General features: G+C 36.6%; 1 protein-coding gene across 1 annotated transcript in view; it reads left to right on the top strand.

Moving 5' to 3' along the window:
• The window catches only part of itga10 (integrin, alpha 10), a 42,070-nt gene that overhangs the window by 26,421 nt on the left and 495 nt on the right, over positions 1-15,154 (top strand). Inside the window, exons 9-29 of the mRNA XM_038284339.1 lie at positions 3,050-3,215; positions 4,486-4,559; positions 4,637-4,781; positions 6,649-6,797; positions 6,907-7,050; positions 7,151-7,357; positions 8,183-8,313; positions 8,415-8,581; positions 8,980-9,122; positions 10,782-10,892; positions 10,977-11,062; positions 11,157-11,298; positions 11,376-11,468; positions 11,548-11,624; positions 11,704-11,793; positions 11,878-11,962; positions 13,128-13,241; positions 13,315-13,422; positions 13,500-13,607; positions 13,688-13,783; positions 15,032-15,145. Of these exons, the coding sequence (XP_038140267.1) occupies positions 3,050-3,215; positions 4,486-4,559; positions 4,637-4,781; positions 6,649-6,797; positions 6,907-7,050; positions 7,151-7,357; positions 8,183-8,313; positions 8,415-8,581; positions 8,980-9,122; positions 10,782-10,892; positions 10,977-11,062; positions 11,157-11,298; positions 11,376-11,468; positions 11,548-11,624; positions 11,704-11,793; positions 11,878-11,962; positions 13,128-13,241; positions 13,315-13,422; positions 13,500-13,607; positions 13,688-13,783; positions 15,032-15,145 (2,550 nt within the window). The remainder of the gene's footprint in view (positions 1-3,049; positions 3,216-4,485; positions 4,560-4,636; positions 4,782-6,648; positions 6,798-6,906; positions 7,051-7,150; positions 7,358-8,182; positions 8,314-8,414; positions 8,582-8,979; positions 9,123-10,781; positions 10,893-10,976; positions 11,063-11,156; positions 11,299-11,375; positions 11,469-11,547; positions 11,625-11,703; positions 11,794-11,877; positions 11,963-13,127; positions 13,242-13,314; positions 13,423-13,499; positions 13,608-13,687; positions 13,784-15,031; positions 15,146-15,154) is intronic.

The raw sequence follows: 15,154 nt of genomic DNA on the forward strand, positions 1-15,154 counted from the left end.
CTCCACCCAACCCATTGGTGCTGCACACAAAAGCAAAATGAGTAGGTGCTGTATCGAGTGGTGGGACCCCTCCTCATCAGACAAGAGAAGCAAGAGAGTTTTCACATAATGGAAAAGCAGATAAACTTAAGATTATAGGTGAACTAATTTTTTCCAGTTCAATGCTTTGCAATTTTTTTATTATCCTGGAATACATGCTGATCATTAGAAAGAGTGGAGAAGGGATTAAGAGGTGAAGCTGCTTTGTCTTTATCAGTCTGGTAGACCTATGTGAGTTCTGGGTGGAAGATCCAAGGAAAGAATTAAACCATTTGGAAAAAAATAAGGCTAATTTGGGGGTGACCAAAAATGAACTGTGAACAGTGGCGGGTGGTGGACACCCCTCAACCTTATCTACTTCTTCTCCCTTTACATCCCAATATATATATGTATGAACAACTTGCAAGCATGGATGTCAAGAGGTTAATATGATCACTTTCGCATTTTAATAACAGAAAGCCCCAATAGTATTCAATTTGAATACCTGCACATGCACTATGTTAGGTTGGGTGGAGGTTTGAAGAGAACCCAAATGCAGAGACAGAAGCTGAAGAGGTTTCTTGCAGATTTATTAATCCAAATAATAATTTATTTGAATATGTGATTAAATAAGATGCTTTCTTATTTTTGGAATCTAGGTCTATCTGCCTTCTGTCCACTCCCCCTACTTAGCGTGCTCAAAGCGGTTGTGCACACCTCTTTGAGGGCTGCACACAGCTGGTCAGCTAGTCGTTACATCTTAGAGGAGAGACCCAGGATGAACCTTTACAGTTTTTAACTGTACTTTTGAGCATAAGAACATAGCAAAGCATAATTTCACATCCAGTTCTTCACAACTGAAGCGACAATAAACGTCATTAAACAAATGGAAAACATTAAGATATACATAAATAAAGAAGCAACAAAGACATAAGAAATTATTACAATAGTTAAAGACATAAGAAATGATTCCAATAGTTAGCTTTTTACAACTTTCCTGATATAAAAAAATATTTACTCTGAAAAGCATGTTTTATTTGTATAAATCAAACAGAACTTCTCATAATCAGATGGCTTAGTTACCTTTATATACTCTCTCTTTTTTTTTTTTAGGGTGTTGAATCAAACTAATCAATATGTGAAAACAGCACAAAGATAAGTCTTACTTAAGCAGGACTTTATATGATGTAAGGATTTATCTGTAGAATATGTTTAATTATCGTATTTGCCATTGTCACAATAATAATAAATATAGATTTATAGAAGAGTATATTTGTCAATCCAGGAATTCAACGATGCAGTTTAGAAAATCATCCCACTTCTCATTTCTTGTAACATGATTGAAATATTTATTAGGCTTGCCCTTCCATAGCGAGACCATAAATGGCAATGGAAGTGCAGAAACTATATTCCTATGTATATACAAGAAATAACCACAAATTGTAGGGAAGCATTTCTTTCATATATTAATAGCCTGGTTCTGCTGGAGGTTTCTTCCTGTTAAACAGAGTTTTTTTTTTCTTTGGACTGGAGAATACATGCTTATTGTAATGGATTGCTTGCACAATGCAAGCAGATGTCTACAACCATTTTTAACCATTTTTTATCTGTATGATTTGATTGAATTTTCTTTCAAAGTTGCCTTAAGATGCCATGTGTTGAGAGCTGAATTGAACTGAATTGAATTAAGCGGAGTTGAATTTAAATAAAATTAATTATTATGGTTGGATGATCAGAAACTAATACAAAAAGTGTGTGTTGAGCCGAAAGAGTTTTGTACACTTAAAAAATAACGCAACCGTTTTTGGCATTTACTTAATCATATTTAGTTACTTTAAGACCATTGTTTCATAACGGTATGCAGCTTTTATTTTCAAATGCCAAATAATTACAGTTGCCATTACCCTTTTTTTAGTTTTATTTCATTTTTTGTCAAACTTTAAAAATCCCCCCCTAGACTTTTTCTATGTGATCTTAGTGTAGATATATATGAAAATAACTCCTTACATGATACAGTACACCCTGCTACACCCCCTACCCTTTAAAAACAGAGGATTTCCTTAGTTTGCTTGGCAGCCAGAATATAGGGAAATATTCTTGGGTTTGGTTTCTCCTATGGAATTTGCTCATTTGTACTTCAGGCATTAAGCCACAAGCCAATGATTCTGTGGTGGATTTTGGAATCAGCCTTATTTTTCAGGTTTCTCTTTGTGTTTTACAGTTAATGTGCAACCGTCAGTGGTGGTGCTAGACTAAATTTACCAGGGGGCCAAGGTGGGGCCCATGCTTTTTCATGGGGACACAGAATAAAAGAGTAGCACACGCACACATAAAAAAAAAAAAAAAAAATGGATGAAGGATGAAAGCCAATGTTGCACACTTCTGACCTAGACAAAAACTGTGATCCTTTCCCAACATGGCTTAAACTTAAAGCAGACTTTGATTTCTAAATTATTGTTAAAGTAAATGTCATGGCAAAATATTGAATTGGTGTAAGGAACAAATCGGTAACAGTCTTTTCTGTCATCACATATCAAATTGATTTAGAGTTATTTTGCAAAAACTGATCTAAACAAGTAAACATATTCTTAAAATAAGGTCATTTGCCCTTCATTTTAGCAGGTAAATAAGCACTTGAAATTATATAATAGAGCTTATTTTCTTAGTTTAAACTTAAATCGTCTTTATCCATCTGTAAATTGTCTTACCTCCTTAAATCAAGGAAAAATACACTTACTACCTACCTTATTTTTACGTATCTACTTTATATTTAAATTGCTGCTGTGTGTGCTTTCAGTACAGGGACCATAACAGGGGGCCAGGACCAGAAGTTCATTACTCTTTAAACACCAAAGTACATCCACAAATTGTGTTTCTATACTTTAACATGCGGTTACATTTCCATATTTGAAACATAAAGAAAGATTTTTGTGGATATTTAAATTTAGGCTTTTTTTTTTTTTTTGCATTTACTGCAATGTTTTATGTTAATGGTTTTATTCTTTCGTGTCTTTGCTTTTCTTCCATTCAGGTTCTGGGATATTACATCCGTAAACAGCAGGACCCAGAGACTTTTATTAATGAGATCAAATACATCGCCAGTGACCCAGACGAAAAGTACTTTTTTAATGTAACTGATGAAGCTGCACTGAATGACATCGTGGATGCTCTCGGAGATCGGATCTTCACTCTGGAAGGTGATAGTATTACAGAGGCAGACAAAAGTTGCACAGATGAAGCTCTGAGCTTTGATCTTTTACTTCCACTCCCAATCGACCGTATAAAATGCAGGAAGTTATCTGAGATGCTGGACCTGTATCAGGGATCTCCCCTCCCTCCTTAAACATATAAGCAGTAGACAGGGGGCACCTACTCCCTAACCTATTCCCTCATTGACTGCACATGCATAGAAGCAATGAAAAACAAATGTAAAAATAAGTTCAAAATATATCTATTATTTTGTCTGTGTCACGCTACTTTTTAGTGCAACTCTGGGCAATTGCCCATACACCACATCCAAAAGCTACAAGCAATATAAGTTACCTAAAATACTGTGCAACATGTTTGCAAAGGCCCCGGATGTCACTAGGAGGTTGCCAGGAAAACAAATAAGAGTAAGATAGATAAAATTTTATAAAATTCAAAGATAGGAGGAAGATGTGATAAGAGGTTAAATAAGAGTGAAGTAAGCTGCATGGCTGAAGGTTGGGAACTAAAGGCCACAGTGGCTTACTGTAACTGATATTGTCAGTATAACAGCAGTATCACAAATAATTGTTTACCTGATATCATCTCTCCCTTGCATTATATAGAAAATAATAACTTGAGAAAAGTATATTAGGTTTACTCTTAATGAAAATATGTTGTAACTTTTAAAATAATGCATTACTAAAGTAATTTAAATGCCACTTTTTTTTTAATTCCTGCATCAGTTAACTTTGAACGCTGTTACAAAGAAAGGAACAGTAGCTCTAAGAACAATGAATCTTAATCAGTGTGAGCCTTCTTAGTTTTATTTTGTAGAGAAATATTACATTTTTTCACCATCCATAGGATATAGCTGTCGTTTTTACCACCATAATCTAAGTCAGCATATCCATTTGCTCATAATTTAGCCACAATATTTATCATGTCGCAAAAAATTAATTGCCTATAAAAGTTGCCAAGTGTAGTCTAGCATTATTTGGAGAGAATATTGAGTAACATAAACAGAAAAGTCATAGCTGGTAGCAGGTATTATAGTAGTAGCAGAAATTTGGGAGGAAAGCTTTTGAAAACTGATGCCACCCTTAAATGTTCAGGAAAAACAAAGAGGAAGGGATAGGAGGAAAGGAAATGTCTGCCACCATCATCCTTTGAAGGTGTTAAAGATCAGATCCTGAGAGGCAGAACAAGGAAGAGGAAGGGAGGAGGATATGAGTAAAGAAAGGTGAGAAACAAGAGATCTGACATGCTGTCCTCCTTTAGGTACCTTGGGCTACAACCAGAGCACGTTCCACATGGAGATGTCTCAGATTGGCTTCTCCACGCACAAACTGGATGTAAGACCTTGATGACCTAGATTTGTTGATGTGTGCTAAATGTAAACTAAGCTGTCTATTTAATCTGAACTCCTCAGGATGGCATTCTGTTTGGGATTGTGGGTGCCTATGACTGGGACGGAGGAGTGCTGAAGGAAGGGGCCAATGGAGTGATTGTGCCACCCAGAGAAGCCTTTGAAAGCGAATTTCCATTGGAGCTCAAAAATCATGCTGCCTATTTAGGTACAAACATTTCCTCAGCAAGCATGACCAGTTTGTTTTTTGTGTTGAAAAAGATATATATATATATATACCACCACCCTGATGGAATTAGTGGGAAAAGATGGATGGATGGAAGATATCTACTATTAGATGTTTTTTTATATTTTTATTTTATTTCAAATGACAGATATCTATTATGGGCTGCACGGTAGAGCAGTGGGTAGCAGTATTAACTTGCATGAAGACTGTTCTGGGTTCCATTCCTGGCTTGGGGTTTTCCCTGTACATGCGTGGGTTCTCTCCGGGTACCCCGGGTTCCTCCCACAGTCCAAAAACATATCTGAATTGTTCTTAGGTGTGAGTGTGTGTGTGCACGGTTGTGTTGCCCTGACACAGACTGGCGACCTGTCCAGGGTATAACCCGCCTCTCGCCCATAGGCTGCCGGGGATAGGCACCGGCCCCACCACCACCCTGATGGAATTAGTGGGAAAAGATGGATGGATGGAAGATATCAACTATTAGATGTTTTTTCATTTTTATTTTATTTTGTAGAATCTGAGATAGGAAGCCTTTTCTCCTTAACAGAAATAATACATCAGTTTCAGCATTGAACAGGTCCAGACCTTGTGTTGTATGCTTAATCGATTAAGTCTGACGTGTTGTCTTGCACCTGCCTACATACATGCCTCAGAGAGTAGCTCATCAAAAATAGAAAGCTTGCCTTCTGTGTTTCATCTGTCTTCAGGCTAATATTACCTTTTATTTCTAAGCTGTTAGAGAAAATCGTTCCTGAAAAACTGTTACCACATATTGACTCAGACAGCACGTTTAAAAAGACAAAGTCTAATTTTAAACCTAGACTTAGCACAGAAATTGGTATTTCAGAAGCTTTAGGAGTTTTCTTTAGTGTTGTTTTCCTGCTCTTAGCAAGAGCATAAAGTTTTTCTTATTCATCTATGGCTGCATCCCCTTCAGGGCTGTGATGTGCCTCAGAGATTCATTAAAGACCTCATCCTTATTCATTGTGTTTCCTACAGTTTGGATCAATTCTTTGAGAAAACAAGATCACCATCTCTTACTTCGCTAGTGATAAACACCATTTAAGCTTTTTAGCCAATAGGTCTAATAGTCTTAAACCCATAGAACCTTGAACAGAAATCTGTAGGTTTTTTTTTTTTCTTTCTTGAGAATTTTGCAGTCTGGTGTTTTAATGTAACCTATAAATCAATTAAAGTAAAGAATTCCTGCTTTTACACAGCAAACATACCTGGAAGAAGCTGAAATAAAACAATAAAGTTCAATTGTGTAACTGAACTCGACAAAGATAAGAGAAATATAAACATTATTTAATGTTTAAATTTATAGGTGTTACGGCCAGTTTAGCTCTCCATAAACACCAAAATACCCAGTCCACAACTGCAGGTTAGGTTATGCACATCTGTTCCATTAAAAACATTAGGAAAATACTTTTTTATACCATTTAAACACCACAGTCATTTTAATTTAGAATATCTGTATTTAACCATCTGGGATTATGACATTTGTCTCTGGTGCTATAGATTTGTCTCATGTGAAGCAGAATGGGAAGATTTTTAGATTTATTTTAGAGGATTAAGGAGGAAACAAATTTAAAGTAGAGCATATCATCCACTAGGCAATCTTATAAAAATGCATCTTTTTTCAATCCTTTTTAAAATGTATAAATCATATTTTCATTTGCATCAAAATAAAGCAGAAATATGAACCAAATTCAGTTACCATGTTAATCATTCATCTTCCTTTTATTGAATGTTGACAAAAAAAAAAAAAAAAGAGTTTGAAAAGACCAGTTTTACTTCTCCTTGAATGCTCTGTTTGGGCGTTTTCTGATATGTATTTTGCTTTCAGGTTACACAGTGTCATCTGTGGTCATCGGTGACTGGAGGAGGCTGTACGTAGCAGGAGCCCCTCGATTTAAACACAAAGGAAAAGTCATTTTATTTGAACTTCATGAAGATGGTTATGTTGACATCGTACAAGCGTTGAATGGAGAACAGGTAACAGTTCCTTTTAATGAGTCTCTCTCTCACATAAACAAATATTTCAAACACTGCAACTGCTCCACCTACTGGAGCTAGGGATGAAATAACACGCTTCTGTCTTTAGATTGGATCCTACTATGGAAGTGAAGTGTGTGGGTTAGATATCGATAAAGATGGCATCACTGATGTTCTCCTGGTTGCTGCTCCCATGTATCTCGGCTCTGGAAACAAGGAAGCTGGCAAAGTCTACATCTACACCCTCAATGGGGTAACAAATCACTAAACATGCATTTATAACAAAAAAAGATATATTCTATTTCTTAAAATAATTATTTTTTTCCCTGTCTATTCTTATTTTGTTTTTTTAGGAGGGAATATTTATATCTAATGGTACTCTGAAATCAGAAGAGAAATCCCAGGATGCCAGGTTTGGTTATGCAATGGCTGCTGCTCCAGACCTAAACCATGATGGCTTTACTGACCTGGTGGTTGGAGCTCCGCTGGAGGACGAGCATAGAGGGGCCATTTATGTCTACCATGGGCACGATATTTACATCCTCCATGATAAAAAACAGGTAGATCACTTTGCAAAGGATGCATGTTAAAATATTGTAGTCTTGATAGTTTCCCAGAGTTTATGAAGGTCTTTTAATGGAATTTAGCTGCTTTTCAGCATATTTGCTGTTCAGTCTTTGTACCTGTCAGTATTTTAATAGACTGAAACCTACTGTATATGAGAACCACATAGCTAAGAAATAAGTAAAAAAAAATGTTGAAAAGATATCTGCCACAGAACCTGTGTGAAGTACCATTTTTTAACTGATTATCTACTGTATGCTATATGTCCAGGCTAACAAGAGTAAAAGCTGCTCTTCCTACTATTTTATTATTTTCTTAACCTGACATGCTTTCCTTTCAACATTTTTTTGGGCAATGGCGTATAAAGAGGCAAGGTTCTATGTCGTATACATTTAATTTCTTGACATTTTTCATGAATTATGTTTGTGTATTTTCAGCTATTGCTGCAAAAACAAATATTCTTTGGGGCCAAAAAAAAAAAAGGCAAAATTACAAATTGGATCTCTGCTTTGTTTTGTGGTATGCATCAACAAAAATCACCTATAATAAAGAATGCTTTTATATACCTGAATGACAAACACATTAGATAGCCTAACACCGATTAAGATTCTTCTTAAAAATGGAAATTCTTTTTTTTTTTTTATGAAAGTCTAAGACTATGATAAAAATGTTAAGAAAACTGAGAAATCTTCCGTGAAAATTTACAAGGTGTGGCTCACCCCAAATAGAACATAAAGGGAATTTTAAAACAGTCAATTTTTTTCTGCAGCACTTTGCTTCTAAAACCAAGTATGTATTTTCATTTTCTTTCATCCTCCCAGCATATATTAGGGTCATCCCTCTCCTCATCTCTGCAATATTTTGGCCGTAGTGTGAGTGCACAGTTGGACCTGGACGGTGATGACCTGATAGATTTAGCAGTGGGAGCTCAGGGCAAAGCTGTGCTGCTCAGGTAAGCAATGACGCTCACAATGTGACACAATAAAACAGCTTTACAAGCTGCTTACACTTTTTAAGGGGATTGGTAAATGTTTCCTATTGCTTCTCTTCTAGCTCCCGAAGCATCGTCCAGATCAATGTTAGTTTGTCCTTCCAGCCACACTCCATCAATGTCATTCAGAAGACCTGTCAGAGGGGCGGCAGAGAGTCGGCCTGCCTCAACGCCACAGCTTGTTTCACGGCCATTTCCCGCTCACCTGGATCACTTAGCAAAAGTTTTGGTATTGCTTTTTACTTAAAGACATTAGAATACCCTGAAAAAATCTGTTAGATAACATAATAAATTACAATATTATTATTAAACTGTTGTTTTGTTCAGAATCTATTTTTAAAGTTCATTTCCTTAGAAGGGAAAATGTGTCCCATGCTAAGGTGATAGTGAAAAAAAAAACTAAAATTGTGGTTTCTGCTTTTTAAGAAAAGTTGGATTAGTTACATTCATTAAAAAGTCAAATGTGATAATTTCTGTAAAGTTTTAATCCAAGTCTTAACATCGAACAATGCTCTTTAGAGTAATATTTTATGAATGATGAAAAATTATGTCAGATTAATCTAAAAAGAAAGAAAGGTTTATTTTTTTCAGCTCTCATCTTTTTTATTCATGTTTTTTTTTTTTTAGCTCTTTGGGTAACAGCCATGCTGGATGACAGGAAGTTTTCAGCGAGAGCTCTGTTTGATGAGAGCTCCCACCGACAAACTCAGCTTTCACTACGAGTGCAAACAAGAAAAACTCGATGTTACAAACTTCCTTTCCATGTATATGTGAGTAGCTGTTTAAACACATATAGCACTACACTGGTTTAAAAAAAATAGCATGAATCCAAAGTGTTCCCCATTATTAGACTTGTTCCTAAGGCCCCCCTTCTTCCCAAAATACTCTGATTAAAAAACATCTTACAGAAAACTGAGAATTGTTCAGTTGAAATTATTGGATCTGGATTTTAGTGTCTGAATATTACAGAAAGTTATTTTTATGCTTTTTTTCCTACACATTCATTAGATCATGTGATGTTTTTTTCGCTCAGATTTAACGGCTTTTTTAATGCTCTGAATAACATTTTCTTATTTAGAGCATTTTGTGGACATGTGTGGTGCTGCCTGGATGGTTATAATCCATGGCTGGTAGATTTTATTTTATTTTTTTTGCTGGTTTTAAGGTTCTAACAAGTTTCTATTCTATATATGGCATTCCACAAGGTGTGATACTTGGGTCCTTCAGCTTTATTCTTAAATACCATAAATGCTTTAAATTTGTTAAATATATAAAACTCAGGATTTGTTCCCCCTAGTAGAATGACTATTCCATTTAAAAGGGCAAGGATTGCTCAGAGAAAGCAAAAGCTTTGTTGCTAAACCTTCCAAGTAGGAATTAAAAGAAAACATATTTGTTTTGGTCCTGTGTTCACTGCTGGGTCCTCTCATATGGCCATAGGCCTTCTATCACCAAACAGATTTTTAGAGTGAATATTGTTTTCTGATTAGACTTTAGCTTTTTTTTTTTTTAATTTGTAGGGAAATCATATTTAAATATCAAATCATTCTGGCTTAAACATGCATATAAATGTATTCTTAATCAGGCGATATTGTCCCCCAAATTTTTTTTTAATTCTGTTTTTAAAAACTATCCTGTCATAAAATCTGTGGGGTTTTTTTTTCGTTATCCTATGCAGGCCAGTTAGTTATACATCAGCTTCTACAGCTAAATTTGACCAGTCATATATCAACGGTCATCTGTCAATCAAAATTTTTCGGTCATAGCATCTTGATACATATGTTGCAGCTAATATAAGCAACGGCTGAAATTAAACATTAGAATCATTATTTACGTTTCCATTGAGGTACGGCCCAGTGTTCATGGGGATGGACGTCTGTATCTTCGGCAGGCGTAGAGCTAACAGAACTGGCAGTGTTCTGAGGAAAGGGCTCAAACATGTACGGCTGTAAGCCTTTTACACCAAACCAAGCTTCTGGCGTCCTCTTCGAAACATCTGTATCCCAGCTTTCCTCCTCTAAATAAAAAATGTATGACGGGGGAGACTCAAAATATAATAATTGACATTTGAATATGATTTCCCTACGACTTTAAGTGTGAACAAATAGAAAATAAAACATAATGCTACTAGATTACTCAAAAACAGATGCATTTCATTACATCCCAGCTGGGTTAGTGTTCTGCAAATGAGAGTGTCAGCCAATTGTAGTTTATGAAGTTGGAGCAAAAGCAAAATATTTACTTCTTAATCCTACTTTCTCCTCACTGGACTTAACCACCTGATAATTAAACCCTTCTGTTAATTCTCTCGTTATTAATACATTTTATAGCGGCAATAAATAAACAACTCTTTTACAAGTGCCTTATAAAGATAATATAAAAAAGGTACTTGTCTTTTTCTGGCTAAACTTTCGCTGTCTGCCACACAGGATACAGCAGATTATATTCGTCCAATCAGCTTCTTCCTAAAGTTTAAGATCAATGACACAGCAACGGGTCCAGTGTTGGACAAAGACTCACCGAGAAATGTCACGAAATTTGTAAGTACACAAAATTAGCTTCACCAGTTTTCTGCATTTTTTTATAAAATCAATAACGTTCCTCCTCCTACAACTTCTATCCAGATCCCGTTTTTCAAAGACTGTGGTGAAGATGACGTTTGCACAACAGATCTGGTCTTGCAGGCACACATGGACATCTCAGGGACAAGGTAACAACAGATACTTTGCTTTAATTCTCTAGAACCAGTAAAGGTAATAATGCTCTGGGAGTAAAAACTGAGTGAGTCATATTCTCTCACACAGGCAGAAACCTTATGTGATTCGCAGCCCTCGTAGGCGTCTGGCCGTGGAAGTGCAGCTCGAGAACAGGCTGGAAAATGCCTACAACACCAGCCTGAAGCTGCACTACTCACGCAACCTCCACTTCTCTAGTCTCAGCTTCAAAGTAAGCAGCTCTTATGTCCCTAACACATTTTAATCCAATGCCTGAATGTAATAATTTCCATTTTTCTTCTAACAAAGGAGGATACCAGCTTCAAGATCGAGTGTACCGCTCTTGGCTCAAACAGCCACTCATGTAACATCAGCTACCCAGTGTTTCGCTCTCATTCAAAGGTAGCTGATCTTCTCCCTCCCCTTTGCCTATGATGTAGGATGTATCACTTCAGCTGCCTGTTTACCTTTGTGTTTTTAGATAAAATTTTTGTTGGAGTTTGAGTTCAGCTGCACTGTTTTACATAATCGGGTGCAAATGAAGCTCAATGCTACCAGGTAAACATCCAGACTTTTCAAATACCAAAAATAATCTTCAAATACAACAAAACGCACTAATATAATTTTTGTCTTACAGTGAAAGCAGTGAGAGAGAAGAAACTCTGGGGGACAACAGCGTTCAGCTGGTGAATTATGTTCAGTATGAGCCAGATGTTTTTGTAAGCAGGTGTGTGCACAGAATAAAATGAATGTATAATGTATGTCATCAGTATTAATACCCAGCTGTTTAACTTTATGTTGTTTTGTGCAGTGAGTCTAACCTGAACCGCTATGAGGTCCACCCCACACGGGCGGCTTCAGAGGCCATGGGCCCAGAGTTCTACACACACATCAGGGTAAATTGAACTCAAATTTTATGTTTTGGCACAGATCATTTCAGCATCGTATGCAAGTTTATGTCAGACACTGCTTACTCTATAACCATTACTCTATAACCACAGGCAACAGTATTGCCTTGCAGCAAGATGGTCCTGGGTTTGATCAGGGCTGAAGTTTGCATATTCTTCCAATGCATGTCTGAGTTCTCTCAAGCTTCCCATCGTAGTACAAAAACCGGAATGGTAGAACAATTGGTTATTTCTAAATCTAAATGGATAGACAAACTACTTACATTTCAGAAATACTGTTATGTTCTTACTCATGCTTTATAAGTGAACCAGAACCTGCTTTGTAACATTAGATCAGCTTCTTGCAGAATTCAACTTGAATGGTTCTGTCATGTCTTGCCATACACTTCAATGTATTGTTGGGATTTCATGTTAAATACACCACAAACCGTGCCAGAAAAAGAAAACATGTGAAAGTGAGAACTCTGGTCTGAGCTCATATTTGAATAGTTTGGCTTTTATGTATGCTCTTTAAAAGTAACTGCACATGGTGCAAAATGGCCTAATCAGTGAGAAGCTTGATTTTTCATATTTTCACACACACAAAAACTATACTTTCTTTACCCTTTACAATGATGCTCCCCTTTATGTTAAAATATTTCTCAATTCCAGTTCTCAGTCTCAGTTCCAGGTTTATAGAGTGACCCAAACGAAAGTCTTGTTATGGCTTAGAAAATATGCAAATAGAACCAAAAAAAAAGGTGCACCCCTTAGTAATTGGAGTTGTTAGGGTCATTGTTGGCCTGGCTGACCAGGCGAGGTGTTTTGTCCCCTGCATAAGGGGATAATAAATATTTCGGCTGCAAAATGACATTCTAAAGATTTCTTGATTTTTATCACTTCGCTTATTTGATTTATTATTAGAAACAGCAAACATTTGAGTTGAGCAATTAAATAGACAGTTCACTAAAAAATTGTCAGACTCTAAAAACAACCCCACACTGCTTCCCGTGCGCCGCACAATGGAAGCCCACTGCTCCCCAAGGGGATGGGTTAAATGCAGAGTTCATTTCATTGCTCTTTACTTGCGATAGTGACAGTGTAAAATGCTGGGCAAAAATGATTTATCACAAGTGAACAAGTTGAACTAAAACATCTTATTTTGTTTTCGCAGCTGCTTAATATTGGTTGTTACTCTCTAAGTAATCTGGAGCTGCGTGTGCTTCTGCCCTCTGTGGCTGCAGAAGATGTGGTCTTCATGACCGTAACGGAAGTCTTCACATACAACGTGAGTGGGGATAGCGATTTCTTTTTATATTTATGAATTTTGAAAGATGTTAATTTTTTAAGTTGCCTTTCAGGCCACAGGAATAAAGTGCAGCATGCTGAGTGATGTGACCCAGCTAAAATCCAGACAGAGAGACGTCCGTCCCCTTCACCCCGAGGACATGATGCGTGATGAAATACTGGTGAGATCCTTTGTTTTAGAAATCAACATTGAGAAGCTCTAATCAGATGCTAATAGTAGTTGTTTTTCTATGTGCAGAACTGCAGTAGCTCATGGTGCACAGAAGTTGTCTGTGAGGTGAAACAGCTCGGCCAGCAGGCTATTATACGGATCAGCCGCAGAGTTCATGATGACTTTTTCAGAAAAGTGAGTTAACCAACCATCACATATAAGATTAAACTCCTTGAATAATGTAAAGACTGCTCATCCTTCATGCATATCTGCAGGTCAAATATAAGTCTGTGAAGATAATTGGTGCCTACAGACTCTCAGCTCAGGATCCTAACCTCATCACTCTGGGGATAGGAACAGTCCAGGGGGAGGTAAGGCTGCACAGTTTTACAGCAACACAGAAAGGACATATTTGACTTTATTTTTAAGTATTCAGACCACTTAAACCTTTCAGCTTATCATCCTGTCAAACAAACTTTACTGTAATCTGTTGTCCTTTTATCTAATAAAAGTAAAATAAAACAATTAGGTGACCCTGTCAGCTTAATGCGGAAACCAGAAATTGACTTCATTAAACTGGATAGAAAACATCTCTGAATATAACTTTAACTAATTCCATTGATCATCACTTACATATAGGTTTGGGCTTATATGGGTCATTTTAACATGAATACACTTTATTCTAAACTATTCTGTTGTTGCTCTTCTCATTTTAGATTCACCCATTTGCAGCATCTTAGGTTTATTTTACACCTGTTCAGAGCTGCACTAATCTTCCCATACACAATAAAGAGTCCTCAGGTTAATATACAATTGTTACACTTGAGCTGAAAATTTTAGAAGTAGGGATTTCAAGGTACCCATATATTTCTGATGCTTTTATTTCTGTACATCTGTACACTGTCCCTACCACACTCTGTGAGCACCAGATCTCCGCCACTAAAATGTACACCAGGTGTGTCCATTGCAGTTTAAGATGGTATTACACTTGAAAGATGGTATCCTATCATAGACTGTGTTCAGGCAGTCAGTTGTGATTACAATAAAAGTCCAAATCAATGTGTTTATCCACTTTTGTTTCAAGCCGTTTGGCTTCTTCATCCATGAATCTGGTCTTTTGAGGAAGGACAATGTCCAGCCATCAGTTTGCGATCTCAATCCATCTCTAAAGACTTAAAAAAAAAAATGAAAATGACTTTTTTTGTAGTGGCCTAGTCAAAGTTCAGATTAAATCCGATATAGCGATGTTGCATTAAGCAAGCAATTGCTTTAAACCCTGTAATATAACTGAATAAAACTAATTTTGCAAAGACTTGATGTAAGTTGTTACCAACAAGTGCCACAAAACCGTTTTTTTTTTTTCTGATTTAAACATTTGTTCGATAATCTGAAACACACCAATGAGACAAAGAAGCAAATAACACTATATTTTATGACTTTTAAAATCATTTTCCATCTTCAGTAATGTACCACATCCTTAGCATGTGTTCTACAAAACACACCAATTTTAAAATGTTGTTGTAAGGAGAAAAACTGTCAAGCTTGTAATGGGGTTATGGATACTTGTGCGATGCACTGTTATCTCCTCTTATCGTTTCCTCCACATTTTATCTTTCCAGACTGTGTTGGAGGTGCTGAAGGGCCGAGCGATTCCCATTTCACTCTGGATTCTGATCGGCAGCGTCATAGGTGGTTTGCTGCTGCTAGCGCTCATTATATTTATACTGTGGAAGGTAACAGAA

Source organism: Cyprinodon tularosa, unplaced genomic scaffold (assembly GCF_016077235.1).
Source record: "Cyprinodon tularosa strain WSP-4 unplaced genomic scaffold, ASM1607723v1 ctg2, whole genome shotgun sequence".
Taxonomy (NCBI): domain Eukaryota; kingdom Metazoa; phylum Chordata; class Actinopteri; order Cyprinodontiformes; family Cyprinodontidae; genus Cyprinodon; species Cyprinodon tularosa.